We start from the raw sequence: 18268 nt of genomic DNA on the forward strand, positions 1-18268 counted from the left end.
AACTTAATATTTATACATATTTAATTAACACAAAAAATACTGACTACCGCCGAACTCATATATGAGCTTCTAATTCTTCCCCTAATTGATGGTTTACTATATAATGTAGGTGTTGGCCGCTGACTGCTAAATAAAAGTGCAATACTATAGAATATGGTAATTGCTAGTAATATACAAATTATTTTATTTATACTATAGAAGACAGAAAAATGTGACAAATAGTAAATCATAGAAGTTTGAAAACAAACAATTCGTTGTAGTATAGTGGTAAGTATTCCCGCCTGTCACGCGGGTGACCCGGGTTCGATCCCCGGCAACGGCGTAATTATAATTTTTAAAGATACGTCATTTTTTTTGGAAGGGACTAGAATAAATATGACTTTTTAAAATAATAACTATAGTTAAATCACTTTTCAATTTTGGAAGGGACTAGAATAAATATGACTTTAAAATAATAACTATAGTTAAGTCACTTTTCAATTTTGGAACGGACTAGAATAAATATGACTTTTTAAAATAATAGCTATAGTTAAATCACTTTTCAATTTTGGAACGGACTAGAATAAATATGACTTTTTAAAATAATAACTATAGTTAAATCACTTTTCAATTTTGGAACGGACTAGAATAAATATGACTTTTTAAAATAATAGCTATAGTTAAATCACTTTTCAAACATTTTTGTTCGTGCTAGGGCTTTCAGATTGAATGTCACAATTCTTATTTATATTTTACTTTTTATAAGTACTGTTGAGAAATCTGTATGGTATGCTTGTATACCAATAAGTTATTATGAAGAACCTGAGATCTTTGGCCAAAATTTTTTAGATGCAACGACGTAACTATTATATGCCTACGATACGTGAATATGATGGAATACGATTGTAATGACTTTTCGTTGGTATGCAGTTGGATATCATCTCAAAAATCAAACTTCTTAGAATTATTTACAAAATAATAACCATTATATTCTCCACACATATATATTCCCATATAGAGAAGGGATATTAATTAATTACAACAAGGTGTCTACTAATAAAGTGTTAAAATTAGTGGGACAAACCCATTTACAAAATTGGCTTAAGGTCCTGCCAATTACCATAAAGACAAACCAACAAAATAAAACAAAAAAAAGTTAACTAATTAAGTGTTGAAATGGGCCTTGACTAAAAAGATAATCGGTGCATGCACTAAACTTCTGCTATGCGCTGAGTTCGAAAAAAGGTTGAACCACTTTGCATAGGGAAAAAAGCAAGGCCTCAATAGTATAATGATCCTGTGGGACAAAAAAATAAATATATAGTTGAGTTTTTTTATGACATTGCTAAAAGAAATAATTAATCATAGAAATAATTATTCTTTTCTACAAAATTTAATTTCCATACCTTGCCACCAATTTCCTCTTGAAGCACAATTTGAATTGTTTCCATTTTGATCATCATCTTCTTCTACATTTTTCTTGAACTGATCAAGTCATGAACATAAAAGAAACTATTTAGAAATTGAAAAACAAACAACTACTACACGACAGATTCAAAATTTTCACTGAAGAAGTTCGGAAAAAAAAACATAGTGCTACTACATTAAAAATAATCTTTAGCGGTAATTAATTAACAGTTGCGTTAAATATGTATTTTTAGCAGCAATTAATACTCTTTGTAAATATCTCTAAAGCCTAAAGCTATATTAGATCTAATAACAATTAACTAATACTGGTAAATATTTTATTATTAATATGCATATTTATTACTGCTAAAAATATACTTACAGTTGAGGCAGTAGGTGGATAATAAACGTCTTGGCCACCATAGTATATTGATGAACTTAAATGGCATGGTTCTGTTGTTCCATTCTGATACAATATGGAATTATTCTTCTCATTATTACCTGTCATGACATTAATGAACAACAATTAAGAGAGAGATTTGTAACTTAAGCAAGCATATATATGTCTACGGGATTATGGTGGAGTAGTAAGTACTTCATTTTTAGTCAGAGATGTCGTGATCGAGCCTTGAAAATAGAATCGTTTTTGTCAAGGAGCACTTTTCTCTGAGATGGGCATTCAGATTTTATTGGACCCCAATACATACATCAGGTGAAAAATCATAATTAAAGGCATGTGCTTCCCTCTCGTTCCATTTTATGTGATGTTATTTTCTAATTATTAGTCGGTTATAAAAAGAGGAAGAATGATAGTACCTTTTTATATTTCATTTTCTTATCTTATGATTTATTTGAGCTGTGTGTATTGGAAATAACTTTTCTATTTTCACGAGATAGGGGGATGACTGCATGCACACCATCCTCTCTACACCTCACTTGTGGAATTACACTAAATTTGTTGTTATATCCTTAATGACATATTTTTATAATTTCATAAATTGTTTTTGACCACACGTTCAATTCTTATTTTTATTTTCTTAAATTTTATGTCAAAGTGGTTATTAAAAAAGTGAAAAAATATAGGAGAAATTAACCTGAAGTTCCATATTTTGCATTTCCACATGACTGGTTTTTTGGATCTTGGATTCTTGATGAACCTCTAGCTACAGAGTGAGTGGAATCCCTTCCAAGTCCCTAAAATAATATATATAAAATAGAAAAAAAAAATTAGATAAAAAATATGATCATTTTTACAATTTTTCAAGTTATCATATCAGACTTGATACGAAAAGTTACCTTAATGTTTTTCTAAATAAAATTAAAAAGGTCAATATACTTTTCGTTTATAGAAAGGAATATCTATAGATGCAATGATGCATGCAGGATGGAGTAGGAGAAGTTGTACTTGTAATCTTTTGTTTAAGATATTTGGCATCATTTATCGTACGGGGTTAAACTAATTAATGTTAGATATAAATTCAAAAATAAAATTTTCAAATTCTTTTTTAAAAATAAATAGAATCGACGGTCAAAAACAGACTTGAATTAACTATCTTTTTTTTTCTTCGCGAGTTTCATGTCCTCAATATGCAGTTATTCCTTTTTCCTTACCTAAACTATCACCACATACATATTAAAAGCATAGTAATTGATGATAATAAATCAAATAAAAAAAATGAACAACTAATAGTTAATAATTCTTTTAAGTGTGGCTTTAACCATCTTTTGATAAGCCCAAATAGTAACTAAGACGAATAAATTAAAATGAAACGGATAATACCGTAGATTGTGGGCCAAAAATGGAACCAAAGAGCGACGTTTTCGAGGGCTCTTTCGGACCAAACAAATCATTTGTAAAGGACGAAGCAGAAGCAGAAGCCGAAGCCGAAGAACCAAACACTTGCTTTCCCTTCTCCATGTATGTTAAAAAAATCACCGAATTAAACGAGGAAATAAGATCTCTTGCCCGCTGTCTCTCTCAAAACTAACTAACTAACTACCTTTGGAGGTTTGGTTGAGTAGCAAACATATATAATGGCCTAACTGATAAATTACACAGTTTCCAAGAAAACAGAAATGGGATAAGGACTTTAATGTTTTTTCAGATAATTCAGCAAAATTATAGTAGTTGGGGAGATGTGAGAAGAAAAAGAGAGCACGTGAAGTTTTCAGTGTAGAATACAAAGAATGGTGAGACTCTAATTTATAGAGGCCACCCAAAGACAAAAAGAATGGGGACTATTTGACCATTTATGCCTACACTATTTTTATTGGGAAAAAAATTACGTAATTAGATATATTTCACTAAAAGATATATGTATTTTTACTATTAGGTACATAAAGATAGGGAGAGAGGTGATTGGCGAGCAAGATTCGTATATATCACAGAACATGCGAATCACACTAGATAGATATTGGATACATGTATCTATATGTATTTGGAGTGATTTGCATTGGGATATCAGATATATAGGAGATTAGTGAGTGAGATAAGAGAGAGACGAGTGAGATTTGCTATGTATCCCAAATACATGTGAATCCATTTGGATAAATATATCTACAATAAATTATACCTAATTTTGACTTCATATATTCAAGATACATGTATTTGGACATATCTAAAGGTAAAAAAACTATATACTTGAGTTGATTTTTACGTGTATACATCGAAAATGTTATGCTAGACAATGAACTAGTTGCTTAGTTGTTGTATTCAGGTTTGGTTTCTCATATGATCACTCAATTATTTAGTTATTATCTCATAAATTATTGTTTTTTTCTTAATTTCAATTTTTTTTCAACAATTCTTTTTCCGGTTTTTCCATAATAATAAGTAATACTTAATTGAGTGACGAACCTTAGGCAAAAATGTCAGCCAGTTATAATTGCGCAATACACTAGATAATCCAATGAATCCTAATATGATAAATCAAAATTCAACTAATTCAAATTTTCATGAAGTGAACTTACCAAGAGTGTTTTCTCTCCGATTCAAAATCTCCGATTAAAAATAAAATTAGAATCATACTATATATATCACACATTTCCATGACCCTTCCCTACAATTTTCATTCAACCACTATAATCCTTTTTAAAGGTCAACTGTTGTGTCATCAATATAGTTTGTGCTATGGACCATTTTATTTTTCTTATTCCCTACTCCATAATTTTAATATTATTTAATTAATTGAAGATCAAATATAGCTGACAAGTGGATGAACATGTTGTTGCCACTTGTAATTACGTGTCATTTCTAAGGTGTAGGGGTTACAAGTATCAGTTTTATTTAATATTTATATTGAGAGTTCGATTAATTTAAATGTGTTTCGTGAAACTTTTGAGGGAAAAAACTTTTAACATAATTTTTTTTTTCATATTTAGAATCCAAACTTGAGATTCATGATTTAAAATAGAAGAATTTTATCTATCTTACTATTACTATCATAATCACCAATATTCAATGTAATCTTAAAGTGAGGTATGAAGAAGTCAACATGTACAAAAAAATAATAGAAAAATTATTTTCGATAGATCCTCGATAATAATAAAAATATATAGTAATAAAAGTACAAAAATTAATAGATAATAATAAAAATAACAAATAATAAAAGAATGGTACCACAACAAAATAATACTACAACCTCTTATAAAATGAACGAGCACACACTCTCACCACAATCTTTATACTATCAATTTGTAATTTAATTTTCACGAGAAAGTTATTATTTTTATTATGTTGCTACATTTTGATCTATCAAACATGAAGGAAAAAAAGAATAACTTTTTCGAATATTTTCCTTTTTACAAAATTTGAAGCAGATAAATTAATATTTCACGTTAAAAATAGTGAATTAAGATGGAATTAATGCTGCATCAACCTCTCAAGAATTTTTTGATTTTGTTGAGAAGGACAGAACAGCCCACACGTGATCCAAATGTCAAAACTTTATTTCATTTCAATGTATAATTCTCCTTTAATTTGGAGAATTATTCCTTTAAAGGGAATAATATATAGCAAGATTTAAATAGGAAAATATATTTCCAAATAGTTGATCTCTAGTATAGTCTAGTCCAATCCAGAAGCAATTCCTCTTTATTAATGTACTGAATATTTTAATTATTAAAAAATATTTTTTAGAATAATAAATAAATTTCTCGTTTATTGTTTTTGAATTTGGTATGTAATTAAGTTAAATATCATTTTAAAAATATTTGTATATAATTTATGGAACAACCATTTTTAAATATTGAACAACTATTTTTTGAAAAAATAATCAACTAATATGAGACGGAGAAGAAACTTTAGGGTAGATGCTAGAAACTTCACGTCTAGTTTTTAATCAATCATTTTTTTTTTAACTATTAATGTTGATTAATTAATACATTATTATATTATGTCTTTTTAGTGAAGGAATTGCGATTTATTATACTAAAGACTTTCAATGAATTATTAAAGCTATTGAGAGTACCAATTAATCTCAATTATTCCTATTAATTTAAATTGTTGAATAGATGGAATACAAAAGAAAAAAGATTAAAATCTTAAAGTTGGTAATAATTTTTTCCCCACTCAATGTCTGATATTTGAATAAGAGTCTAATTATATTTAAACTCTTGCCACATAGGGCCTTATTTGGAAAAGTGATTAAGAAAGATTCAATCTTATTCACTGAAACCGCATCTTTTAGTGTTAAGTTGGCAAGACTTGGAGAACTAAGAGTGTGGCTATGTCATCATTGGTACATTTCATTTTAGGTAAAATATTATAGTACTATATAAAGATAAGGTTAGTGGGGTTAACAATAATTAATGGTTACTAAAATAGTTAAAGCATTAAGATTATTATGACTATACTAATCAAGCAAAAATTAATGGATGGTGTTCTTCCCATTCTTATGATTATCCATTTGACATATCCTTTAGGATAACTAAATACTGAAAGAAATCAAAAGTACTAAGAATCGTAAAAATTCTTTACTTTTTTGTCAGATTTTATTCTTTAAAATTTTGAAAAAATGAGAGTTTGGCGATCATGAAATTTTCAAATCTAACTTGAAATTTGAAAAATAACTTATATCATATTTTTCAATTCACTTGTTATTTTTGAAATTGTAGTTAACGCTATTTAAGCATAAATATTATTTCAAATATTCTTTGTAAAAATATAATCAAACAAAATTCTATCTTTAACTGTAACTTTATTTTTATTTTTAAAAATCTATGATCGAACACCTATTAAATATTTTGTGGAAACATTACTTTTTGGGTACCAATAACATTTTAATTTCCCTAGGTTATTATTGGTTTTATATATATGATAACAAAAGGAAATGTAATGATCACAAGGAGAATAATAAGAGGTCCATTAATTATTTAGCATATCCAACCAAGATTTTGATATACATTATCTTTAAAAATATCATTCTTTAATATGATCCTCATCTACTCACCAAAAAATTGTGTCAAAGGTACTGTATTTGCATTAAAAAGAAAAAGAAATGCAAAAAAGAAGAGGGAAATATGGTCCTATATATATGAACATATAATTCTCTGTAGTTATGTTTTGCCCCTTTTTCATATAATAGTGATATTCAAATCACCTAAAATTTTTAGGTATATGTTACTTTCCATCAGTATTGGTATCGGTTGGTGTACCACATCGATCGAGTATGGAGTTATTTTTCATTTTATATTATTTGAGAAATTTTTAATTTCTGAATTGTCCGTTGGACTTGAGTTAGGCCTAATATTCATTTTTTTATCACAGAATATTGAGCTAAACTCAAGTCCAGCAGCCAATTCAATGATTTCAACTTGTCCAAGCCATATTAAAGAATTCAGAGATCTCATCCCTCGTCGATGTGGGATATCATCTTCAATACCAGTTAACAAAATATTAATTTGATCGTTTAGAAAATATTTCATCCAATATTATTTCCGTATTCAACATATTAGTAACACATGTTATTCACTTATCTCTTTAAGTAGATTAAGAGAGAACTAGTTTTTTGTTTTCAATTTGATCTTTCAAAAGCATCTAATGGATTAAATTAATCTTACAAGGATAATTCAACAAAGCACCAAAATTAGTTAATATTATAATGCAAACACTTTTTTTATATATACTTTTAGATAGATTCTATAAAAAGAAAAGTAACGTTAAGGAAGATCTATATATACTATCCCATATGATATAAATATATTTTGGTTAATAGTGTAATTAATTTTTATTGTAATCCAAAGGAAACAACCTTGAAGTTGATGGGAAGAATGTTTTTTATTTTATTCGAAATTCAGTATTAACGATAGAAATTTAAAATTCAACTTAAAGTTATATTTTAAATTTGAAAAATATCTTATAACATGTTTTCTAGTTTATCGATGGCTTTTGAAGTTGTATATTTAAGCTTGAATATTATGTCATATATTTGTTGCAAACGTATAATTAAACAAAACCTTATCTTCAAATGTTACTTCATAAACTTTTGAAAAAGTTAAAAATATCTAAATTATATGACCAAATATGCCTACTAGATAATGTATTACATTGTGTGTGGGTGTGGGGGGGGACGATACATTATCCTATTATGAACATATAATTTTTCGTAGTTATGTTTTTTTTCCTTATAATAGTTGTACCTAAATTAAATTGCACGCATCAAAATTATTCTACCAATATAAGTAACTCTCCATAAATACATATATTTCAAAAAAATTATTCAACAAAAATTAAACAAATAAGAAGAAATCATCTAAAGATTTTATTTATTTTTTATCCTACTATAGGTATACATTACTTTCAATTAGTATCGATTGGTGTACCACATCAATGGGGTATGGAGTTATTTTTCTTTTTATATTGTTTGAAAATTTCTCGCCTATAGAACTAGTCACTTGACTTAAATTAGGCCCAAAATTTATTTTTTATCATGGTATTTGCTAAATGAATCTTGGACTAAATTCAAGTCTAGCGACCAATTAAATGGGTGAATATTGTCAAAGTTATATTAAAGTGGTTAGAGATCTCACTTCTTGTCGATGTGGTATATCATTTTCATAAATATTTCATCCGATATTTTTAACTTGTTCCATTTATTAATAACACGTGTTATTTTCTTGTCTATTTTAGTATTTTATTTCTTCAATTTAACCTTTTATCACTAAATACTTTCCAAACTTATGATGGAAATAATAGTTGTTAAATTAGGTTTTTAAAATATAAATAATAAAAGTAATTTAAGTATATTTAAAGTTGATTAATGTTATCTCAAATATTTTTTTTGCCTAACGTACCACTAAATTACATAATTTTATCTTCAATTTTTACTCCATAATTTTTTTTATAAATAAACAATATTTCAAATTTATAACCAAATACCTACTTATTTTGTGACATTCTTTTTGGGATGCCAATAACATTTTAGTTCCTCCCGGTTATTATTGAATGTAATTTTCCTTATTTATGTTTTTTCTTATAATAATAGTGTCAAAATTATTTTATCGATATAAGTTACTCTTCATTAATACATGTATTTCAGAATTTTTATTCAACAAAACTTAAATAAATGAGAAGAAGTCGACTAAAATATTTATCATTTTTTTATTCTACTAGGTATACAGTACTTTCCATCAATATCAATATAGGTTGGTGTACCACATCGATTGGGTATAGAGTTATTTTTCTTTTTATATTGTTTAGAAATTTCTCGCCTATGAACTCACCACTCAACATGTATTAGGCCCAAATTTCATTTTTTATCATTGTATTCGCTGAATGAATTTTGGGCTAATTCATGTCAAGCGGCCAAGTCAATGAGTGAGCATTGCCTAAGTCATATTAAAGAGTTCTGAGATCTTATCTCTTGTCGATGTGGGATATCATCTTCATAAATATTTCATTCGATATTTTCTACTTGTTCAATATATTAATAATACATGTTATTTACTTGTCTATTTTAGTAGATTAAGAGAGAATTTTTTCTCAATTTGACCTTTATCACTAAGACACTAACTAACCACTTTCCAAACTTATGATGGAAATATTACTCCAATTGTTTATTTTAGGTTTTAAAAATATAAATAATAAAAGTAATTTAATGAAAATAATACTTTATTTAGAAGTTGCATTGTGGCTGAACTAAGAGGGAATGATGATCACAAAGAGATAAAGCATGATAGAAATATATATTCTTACAAAGCATCTATGGATTAGATTAGTATTACATGGATAATTCAAGAATAAAACCAAAATTAGTAAATATTATAATGGATGACACCATTAAAAGAATGAAAGTAATGTTAAGGAAGATCTACTACTATTTATTATCACATATGTTATAACTTTTTATATGTATTAATAGTGTAATTATATTTTATATTATCGTTCGGTCATTTAGAATATGAAATTAATTTTCACCGAATTTATCGCTTGAGTCTATGAACTACTTTTTTTATTTGCATTTCTAGAGGGTCTATTTTCATATTTGTCCTTGGTTATGGATTTTTCTATTCAAGTGGAAAGAACAAGATTTTTATGCTTTATACGGTTTGAATTCATCGATCTTAAATTATTATTATTTTTAGCTTACAAAAAATCTTTTTTAAACCACTAGTGCATTGAATTCAAACTAATTTGGATATCCCCCTTTCACATTCTTATCTTTAGCTTAAAAGAATTTCAAAAAGTCAATTATTCTAAATAGAGTAATTCTTGAAGGCTTTTGAAAATGCCTAATTTATCTAAGATATTTTGGAGGAAAAAAAAAGAAAACTCAAAAGCTAACTGATAATAACTAACTTTTAAACTAGATCTTCATATCTTTTGATTCTACACTTTATATCTTAATTTATTTAATTTGTCTTTTTGGTTGAAGTCATCTATAAGAATAGAAAAAGGGTTGATTTCATTTGTAGTTATCTTGGAGGTACAAGTAAAAGAAAGATTTGACAAAACAAAATAAAATTTGTATTAGTTTTAATTTATGTTTTTTGGTTCTCAGTATTCAATATCTATATTGAGACCCTAACTAATCTAAATTTTAAGGGAGAGACTCTCCTTATTAGGATCAAATGCATAAAAGGGATCAAACCAAAGACCTTCGTCCTATCATTAATTACTTGATTATTTTTAGATGATAATTGATAGAAACAACGGTTATGAGGAGTTGAATGCTATGTCATTTTCAATTTCGACATATTTTGAATGTTTGAACGCTCCGTTGATACAAAGTATATTTGAAAGATACCTTTTTTTATGGATGGTGATCGATCATGATTTCCATAGCTTAAATATTTATAGAAATATTAAGAGTTTGAATCTCTCTCAACTTGCGAGGTCATAAGTTCTCTCGTATGTTATCTATAGATAAGAATGAATTGGATCAACTTGAGTGATATGATAGATAGAATAGTAGTTTGTGTTGTATTTAGTTAAAACCTTGTCTCCCATTTATCTTGACATGGGATAGACTTTTGACCCGAGATTTGATCCTGACTCCAACATCAACTCGTGACCAGACCCGATCTCGACCTTGACTTGGGACCAGACCCTTGACCTCGACCTGAAAATCGATCACACTCTTTGCTCAAGACCTAACTCCCGACCCAACCTAGGACCTAGACTCGACCTTGATCCAATTGAAAGATAAATAATTTAACTCATTAATACATGAATAAAATAAGAGGATTTTATAAATTTGGGCTGAAATTATCTTCTCCAGTAGAGGATTATATCCATTCCACCACGACCCTTGATGAGTTGGCGGTAATATTTTGAGTGATTAAAACCAACTTATTGATTATTTATACGTTAAATGAAATATTAAAAGTATGTTATACGCTAAGATCAGTCATACATTGGGGAACTTATGATTTTTGAGCTTATATGTAATTTTAATTCAATTTGACCAAACTTTTGGTACTATTATATTCTAATTTTGCTTTTAATCTACCAAATACCATCTCAAAAAAAAATCTTTATTCCTTTCTATTTCATTTTTGATTCGTTCTTTTCCATGTATAAGTAATTTTGTTTTAATTTTATAGTTTTATAAATGGTTTTAAAGACATTTAAGTCATCTTTATGGGGGGAAATGTATTTTTGTTTTGTTTTTTGAGGAACTTTCACATACAGTGTAACAACCCTTTTGGTTGTTTTGAGTACTATAGCTTTTTATTTCATAAAATACTTTTCGAGAGATTTTAAATGGGTATTTTGGACTATGCATAACTACAATTATGAAATTAGTGGGATAGTTTTAATAATTAATTTAGTTGGTGGTTAAAGAAGATAGAATTAAAATTAATAGAGGGTCACTTTTATAATTTTAAGATATACAATTAGGGTGATAACTGATCTGTAGAAAGGAGGAAAAGTAGAAAAGAGCCGCAAATTCAAGAAGCGTTTTCGTAGTTATATTAATGGGATGCATATGCTTTATTGATTAGGGAATGGTAGATGCTATTGGAACTTATCGTGTATGTGATTTCTCCCGTATTGCAATTCAATTGGTTGAGTAGCAGTAAGTGAAGTCCATGGTTTAAGCATAAAGTTGATTGGTTTTGTTGGTGGGGTGCAAAATACTTAATTGGATTCACTGCATTCATGAATTAAAGTGCTGATTGTTATTTATTTATTATGATTATTATATTATAAAGTGAAGTTTGCATATGTATAGTATTGTTGTTAGATGAATGATGAGAGAAAAGTTAGGCCAACCATTCATATTGTAAAAAATTGGAATTGAGAAAGAAAGATGGAATTAGAATAATTGCATTGGTCCTTATGCCTAATTATGGCTAATTATTAGGTTGAGTAATGCTTATAGTTTTAAACCATTAGAAAGATGTTAGTTTTGCCATTCATTTTGCAGTACGCCATGGTTTGCTAATCAACTAGGTTTAACATTAATTATTTACTTTGTTATATAGGTAATTAAATATAAGGTGTAGTATATTATATGAATTACATTAAAGTTATGCTAAATGGAAGAATAAGATTTACCCTTGGGCTTGAATTTGAGGAAATTGATTATAGAATTGGGTGAGTTTTGGGTCTAGGCTAGACATATAGTAGCATGAGTGTTTATATACTCGTTAATTTACAAGTTATATATATATACTTGATAGATTGGAAAGGTTCAGAGACGTTAAGGAAATGGAAGACATTGGAGAAGTAGCTTGCTTGACTTCGATTCTTCGGTGAGGTAGGTTATGGTTTATTCTATTTGATAGATAGACTCTTAATAGTGATTGATATGCATTGAATGATATTGTGAAGTTCTCTATGTACTTGATTGTGTGATTGTGTAGCTTGATTGTGTGGTTTGTGATTGGTCTGAAATCCTGAGACCGTGAAATTTATAATCTTGAACCCTCTCTATCGAAGTGATGCCTTGAATAAAGAAGGCTTGATGAAATATTGTTAATAAATTGAAATGTGGTGATAATGAATAATAAATTAATGATATAATTGGATCGGAGTGTCACGTTTCAACACGGTAACATTAAAGGAAAAAGATATTGAATTAACTTAATGTACTCAATCTCAAAGAACTCAATTTCCAAATTAGTTTGGTTTGGAGGCATGAGTCCTCATGTGTGATCTTGATATTGTTAACTGATTACGTACTTACTTTAGTGTGGTTGACACTGGTTCAGGTGTTTGTTACTTGCCACTTGCTAAGTGTCATAGTTGATTTTATACTATTATTCATTACATATTAGTTTCTATTTTGGGTTGGCCAATGATATCTACTCGGTACATGTTGCCCTGTACTGAGCCCTACTTGTATATTTCTTCTTTTTCTTTTGTGGAGCTCAGCCAGTGTATCAGTGACTTCGACTCGCCCTCAGCTCTAGCCAGTCTCCAGCACATCAGATTTCAGGGTGAGCTATTCCTTCTAGCTCGTGCTGGATTCTCTCAGTTATGGCGTGATGTCCTTGAATTTCGGACATGGACCATCGTATTTACTTATTTGGGGTCTCTAATACTTTTTAGACTTGATATGTTAAGAACAGATGTCCTTGTTGTGATGACTTTCAGATTTTGGGGATAATAAGTGTTAGACTTTAGAGGTTTATTTGATTGGTTACTTTAATAAGTTTTGAGCTTCCGCATTATTGTTGTTATTCGTAGTTGAATTATTAGTTTATGTTTTGGTTTGGATTCCTTGGTTCGCCCACTTAGGAGGTTAAGTGTGGGTGTCACTCACGACTCATTTTGGGTCGTGACAAACAGTCACTCAAAAGTAGCCTAATTACTCTCATAACTATAGTTTGATAATTACAATTCATAACTACATGTCATAGGGAGGAGAGAGACGAGTGAGACTGGGAGAGAGATGAGAGAGGCAAGCGAGAGAGGGCAAATAGTGGGAGAGAGGTGAATTGTATATGTATATTGGTTAGATAATTGTATATTATACATATGTATTTGTATATATGGCAAGCGAGATTGGGAGAGGGAGGAGAGAAGCAAGAGAGATTGGGAGAGGGAGGAGAGAGGCGAGCGAGATATTAGGAGAGGATGGAGAGAGGCGAGCGAGAGAGGGTAGAGAGTGGGAGAAAGGTGAATTGTATATGTATATCGGTTAGATAATTGTATATTATACATATGTATTTGTATATATGGCAAGCGAGATTGGGAGAGGGAGGAGAGAAGCAAGAGAGATTGGGAGAGGGAGGAGAGAGGTGAATTGTATATGTATATCGGTTAGATAATTGTATATTATACATATGTATTTGTTTATTCTGGCGAATTATACATATACGAACATGGCTAACTATACAAACTCGAAGTCAGTCCACGTAATTAATGTATAATTCGCCAGAATAAACAAATACATATGTATTTGTTTATTCTGGCGAATTATACATTAATTACGTGGACTGACTTCGAGTTTGTATAGTTAGCCATGTTCGTATATGTATAATTCGCCAGAATAAACAAATACATATGTATTTGTTTATTCTGGCGAATTATACATATACGAACATGGCTAACTATACAAACTCGAAGTCAGTCCACGTAATTAATGTATAATTCGCCAGAATAAACAAATACATATGTATTTGTTTATTCTGGCGAATTATACATATACGAACATGGCTAACTATACAAACTCGAAGTCAGTCCACGTAATTAATGTATAATGTTAGTCGCGAGTGGTAATTATAGCAACTTATAGCTATGATGAGTAATTAAGTAGTATAAGTTTGCTTAACCGCGTAATTTCCCCTTGTTTTTTTTTATGTTGGGATTTGGCAACACTTATTGGGCCTTTATGGCTTTATCCAAGAGCCCGGTCTAGTTTGCACTTATTCCCATTTGTGCTAGCCTTTAATAATTTATATTCTTCGACCGTCATAATAAATATTCTTTTCGTGGAACATAAGTTTATATTCTTATATCATAATATTTCATAAGTCATAGTCAAAATGGATTCAGTTTCTAAAGAATTTATGTCCCACTAAACATTAGTTTGATTGCTAAAAGACAAAAGTTAAAGATCAATCCACTTGAAGGACAAAGATTAAAGACCAGCTCATTCAAAAAACAAAACGTGCAAATTTGATAGTGCACAACGAAGCTGAGATACTTAAATAAGTGTGGATGGATTCGTGCATGATGCAATACCCTTTGATGGTTTATTGAACATATATAACTCTACGAAAAGACATCTGCCGATAATAATTTATCTGATAGTATAAAAATTTCTTTAAATTGTCGATGTACCTACTTTAAACTCTAAGAATGAATTGCATGTATTGAGTATGGACCATTCCAATTTTATTTTATTTTTGTGTGTGTCACGTTCATATGTAATTATGTATTCCTTTACTCATCTTAACCAAAAATATAAATATAAATATTTAGTAAGCTAAAAAAACTATTAGAGATGAAAACAAGAAAATTAGTTCAATAACTGTAAATAGTAACTAATATTTAATATCATACCGATTTACAAACTAAAAAAAAAAACACAAAAAAGAGACTGATATTTTGTAATATTCATCAACTACTCTCCACTTCTCTTTTTAGTAGTACAGTGATCCTGCAAAAAATAAAAAATAAAAATTGGTATTTATGATATTGGAAAAAAAAAGATATCATGTTCAAATTAAAGAAATATTTAATAATATATTATCACTGTAGCGATATCATGCTACAATCACGTGATTTGGAGATGCCTAACACCTTCTCCTGTTAATAAAATTCTTTCTATCGGATTTTTATCTTCATGTACCAAAAAAAAGAGTCGAATAATTCCTTTTTGCAATCGTCACTTCAATTGAAAAAATCTTTTTTAATAATAAAAAGTTAAATCGGAAAAAAAAAAGTGTGACAATATTCAATAATATATTTATCGTTATATATTACGTACCCTGCCACCAATTTCCTCTTGAAGCAGAGTTTGAACCATCACCATCTTTCTTTACCTGATCAAATAACCACAAAATTGCAAATTAAATTTACAAAATATTTTAAAAAAATTCTATTTATTATAAAATGAGAACACTTTTAATTATATTAAGATAGTAATATAAAAAGAAATAAGTGTATATATATATATATATACTTACAATATTATTCTGAGAGCCAGTGTTCTGATTAGTTGGAGGATAAACATCTTGGCCACCATAGTAAATAGATGAACTTAAATTACATGGAGCTTCTACTTTTTCATTCTGATTTCTTTTAGATCCATTATCTGTAAAATATAAATAACGTTAGAATCAAATCATGTCAGAAACTATAGCCGATAAGTGATAACAAAGATGTAACTTCATTTCTTATTTCTTAATTAAAATCGTCAAATAACCATATGTCATGTTCAATCATGACCCCAACTCGTAGCACATCGAGTCTTGTCATAGAGTAGGATGTTAACATTATATAATATAAATATATTTTCAGAAATTAACCTGAAGTCCCATATTTTGTATTATAGCCATACTGGTTCCCTGGATCTTGGATTCTTGATGAACCTCTATGATCCCCTGAGTGAATGGGATCCCTTCTAAGTCCCTAAAAGTCACAAATAAATATATTTAAATTTCTTAATTATTATTAATGAATAATCTGATAAAAATAATAAATAACATGTTAATCACATTGTTAGATGCTAATGAATATCAAACACAAAAAAAAAAAATGAAAAAAGAATCTAAAGCAAGTCCTTCATTTTTTTTCCTGGATTTTTAGTTATTCCAGTGGATAAACTTGAGCTTTTGCTAACTACTTTCTTTAATTATGTACTTAATTAATAAGCTAAGGTCTAAGAGGGTTCTCCGAATTCAACTAATAGTTATTATCTGAGTTTAAGAAAGTCATTTTTTCTTTCAATTTTCTTTAACTAAGAAAATGACTTTTTAAGATAATACTAACTATTAGTTGAGTAAACAAAAGAACAATTGATACAAACATGCAAAAAAAAAAAAAAAGATGATTAATTTTCTTTATCTAAAACGAGGAGAAAACTTTTTTAAAAAATAACTAATGAAACTATGAAAAGAAAGAAGAGAACCAAAAGGAGGCAAAAATGGTCAAATTTGCTCTTGTACTATGAAATTGAGTAACTTAAATTTAGTAGCACATGTTAGAAAAAAAAAAAGTTTCACTTTTGCCCTTGAATTGATCACTAATGAATTATTTATATATACATGCCAAAATGTATATGAACATAAAAATAATGAGTGTAGCTCAGTTGACGAATTATCTATAGTGCTGTATTCCTCCTTATAATTAAAAAAATACGTAAAATCCACTTATTTCATGTAAAATAAGGACAAATACGAGACAATACCGTGGAAGGTGGACCAAAAACAGAAGCAAAGAGAGTGGAGTTTGAAGGCTCTTTGGGACCAAATAGCTCATTGGTGAAGGATGAAGAAGAAGATGAGGAACCAATCACTTGCTTTGCCTTTTCCATATAGTATTAATACAAATTTAAACAAGAAATGGATATATTAAGGTTCTTTTAAAATAGAGAAAAATTCTTCTTCTTCTTTTTTTGTCTTAATTGACACTCAAATGTTTTTTTAAAAACACAAATTTTGGTGTTATAGAAATGAGAGAGGAGTATTGCACGTAAAGATGATTTTCTTGTGTGTTTTGTGATAAGAAACAAAGATTTGTCACTCTTATTTATAGTGCCAAAGAAAAACATAAGGTACATTTGCCCCATGCACATGGACAAATACCACGTCTACTCCGGTTAAATCGATTTTGAGTCTAACTTAATCTCAAACGCAAAAAAAAAAACGTAAATATCAGCTCAAGAGTTGAGAATTGCTCAAAATCATATAAGCAGACCACATATTCCTTTTTTTTTATTTGATGTGAGACTCTTCAATACCCCACGTCACACCTAGACCTGAATATCTGGAGCGTGTACTATTTAGTATGGAGCCAATAGCAAGAACAAGAACTTAGAAGAGTCGTGCTCTGATACCATCATAAATAAGTTAACTTTTAGCTTAACTCAACCACAAAAATTAGATATTGTCCAAGTCATATTAAGGAAACCTAAGACACCATCCATCACCACATAGAGGTCGTTTGGTAGGCCGCATTAAAAGAAATAGTCCATGTATTATGTATGGTATTATTTAGTACTATGTTTTGTAGGAATTTGAGCCTATGTATAACTAATTCATGGATTAGTTATACATCTTACATAATATTATAGGATGTATTACTAATACCTTCCATTTGAAGGTATTAGTAATACATAGGATATAATACCATGGGATAAGTCACATAAAGATAAAAATATCCTCAAATCATTTTAATTTATTTTTTTTCATTTTCTTGATTTTAAGTTTTATATTTGTACTGGTAAATTTATTTAAATAAATTAGCTTACAAATTATTTAGAAA

General features: G+C 28.8%; 2 protein-coding genes across 2 annotated transcripts; both read right to left on the reverse strand.

The window, feature by feature from the left end:
* Positions 1-1011: 1011 nt before the first annotated feature.
* Positions 1012-3545, reverse strand: LOC102586074 (uncharacterized). Its single transcript, XM_015312465.1, has 5 exons — positions 3167-3545; positions 2481-2580; positions 1769-1887; positions 1386-1464; positions 1012-1276 (listed from the first exon to the last, which is right to left on the reverse strand). Exons 1-5 carry the CDS (start codon positions 3302-3304, stop codon positions 1260-1262), a joined length of 453 nt encoding a protein of 150 aa, XP_015167951.1. The 5' UTR covers positions 3305-3545; the 3' UTR covers positions 1012-1259.
* An 11740-nt stretch (positions 3546-15285) lies between these two features.
* Positions 15286-17486, reverse strand: LOC102592366 (uncharacterized). The gene is made up of 5 exons (XM_006355619.2): positions 17193-17486; positions 16312-16414; positions 15970-16097; positions 15771-15825; positions 15286-15440 (listed from the first exon to the last, which is right to left on the reverse strand). Exons 1-5 carry the CDS (start codon positions 17316-17318, stop codon positions 15424-15426), a joined length of 429 nt encoding a protein of 142 aa, XP_006355681.1. The 5' UTR covers positions 17319-17486; the 3' UTR covers positions 15286-15423.
* Positions 17487-18268: the final 782 nt, after the last annotated feature.

The sequence above is a fragment of the Solanum tuberosum genome, unplaced genomic scaffold (genome assembly GCF_000226075.1).
Source record: "Solanum tuberosum cultivar DM 1-3 516 R44 unplaced genomic scaffold, SolTub_3.0 scf00202, whole genome shotgun sequence".
In the NCBI taxonomy this organism is placed as follows: Eukaryota; Viridiplantae; Streptophyta; class Magnoliopsida; order Solanales; family Solanaceae; genus Solanum; species Solanum tuberosum.

Coding starts and splice junctions, on each gene's coding strand:
- LOC102586074 (XM_015312465.1), bottom strand. CDS start 3,304: ATGGAGAAGGGAAAGCAAGTGTTTGGTTCTTCGGCTTCGGCTTCTGCT. Junction 1,888..2,480: donor TGCAAAATATGGAACTTCAG/GTTAATTTCTCC, acceptor ATGTCATGACAG/GTAATAATGAGAAGAATAAT. Junction 1,465..1,768: donor ATCCACCTACTGCCTCAACT/GTAAGTATATTT, acceptor TGACTTGATCAG/TTCAAGAAAAATGTAGAAGA.
- LOC102592366 (XM_006355619.2), bottom strand. CDS start 17,318: ATGGAAAAGGCAAAGCAAGTGATTGGTTCCTCATCTTCTTCTTCATCC. Junction 16,415..17,192: donor TTTTTGGTCCACCTTCCACG/GTATTGTCTCGT, acceptor TGTGACTTTTAG/GGACTTAGAAGGGATCCCAT. Junction 16,098..16,311: donor TACAAAATATGGGACTTCAG/GTTAATTTCTGA, acceptor TATATTTTACAG/ATAATGGATCTAAAAGAAAT.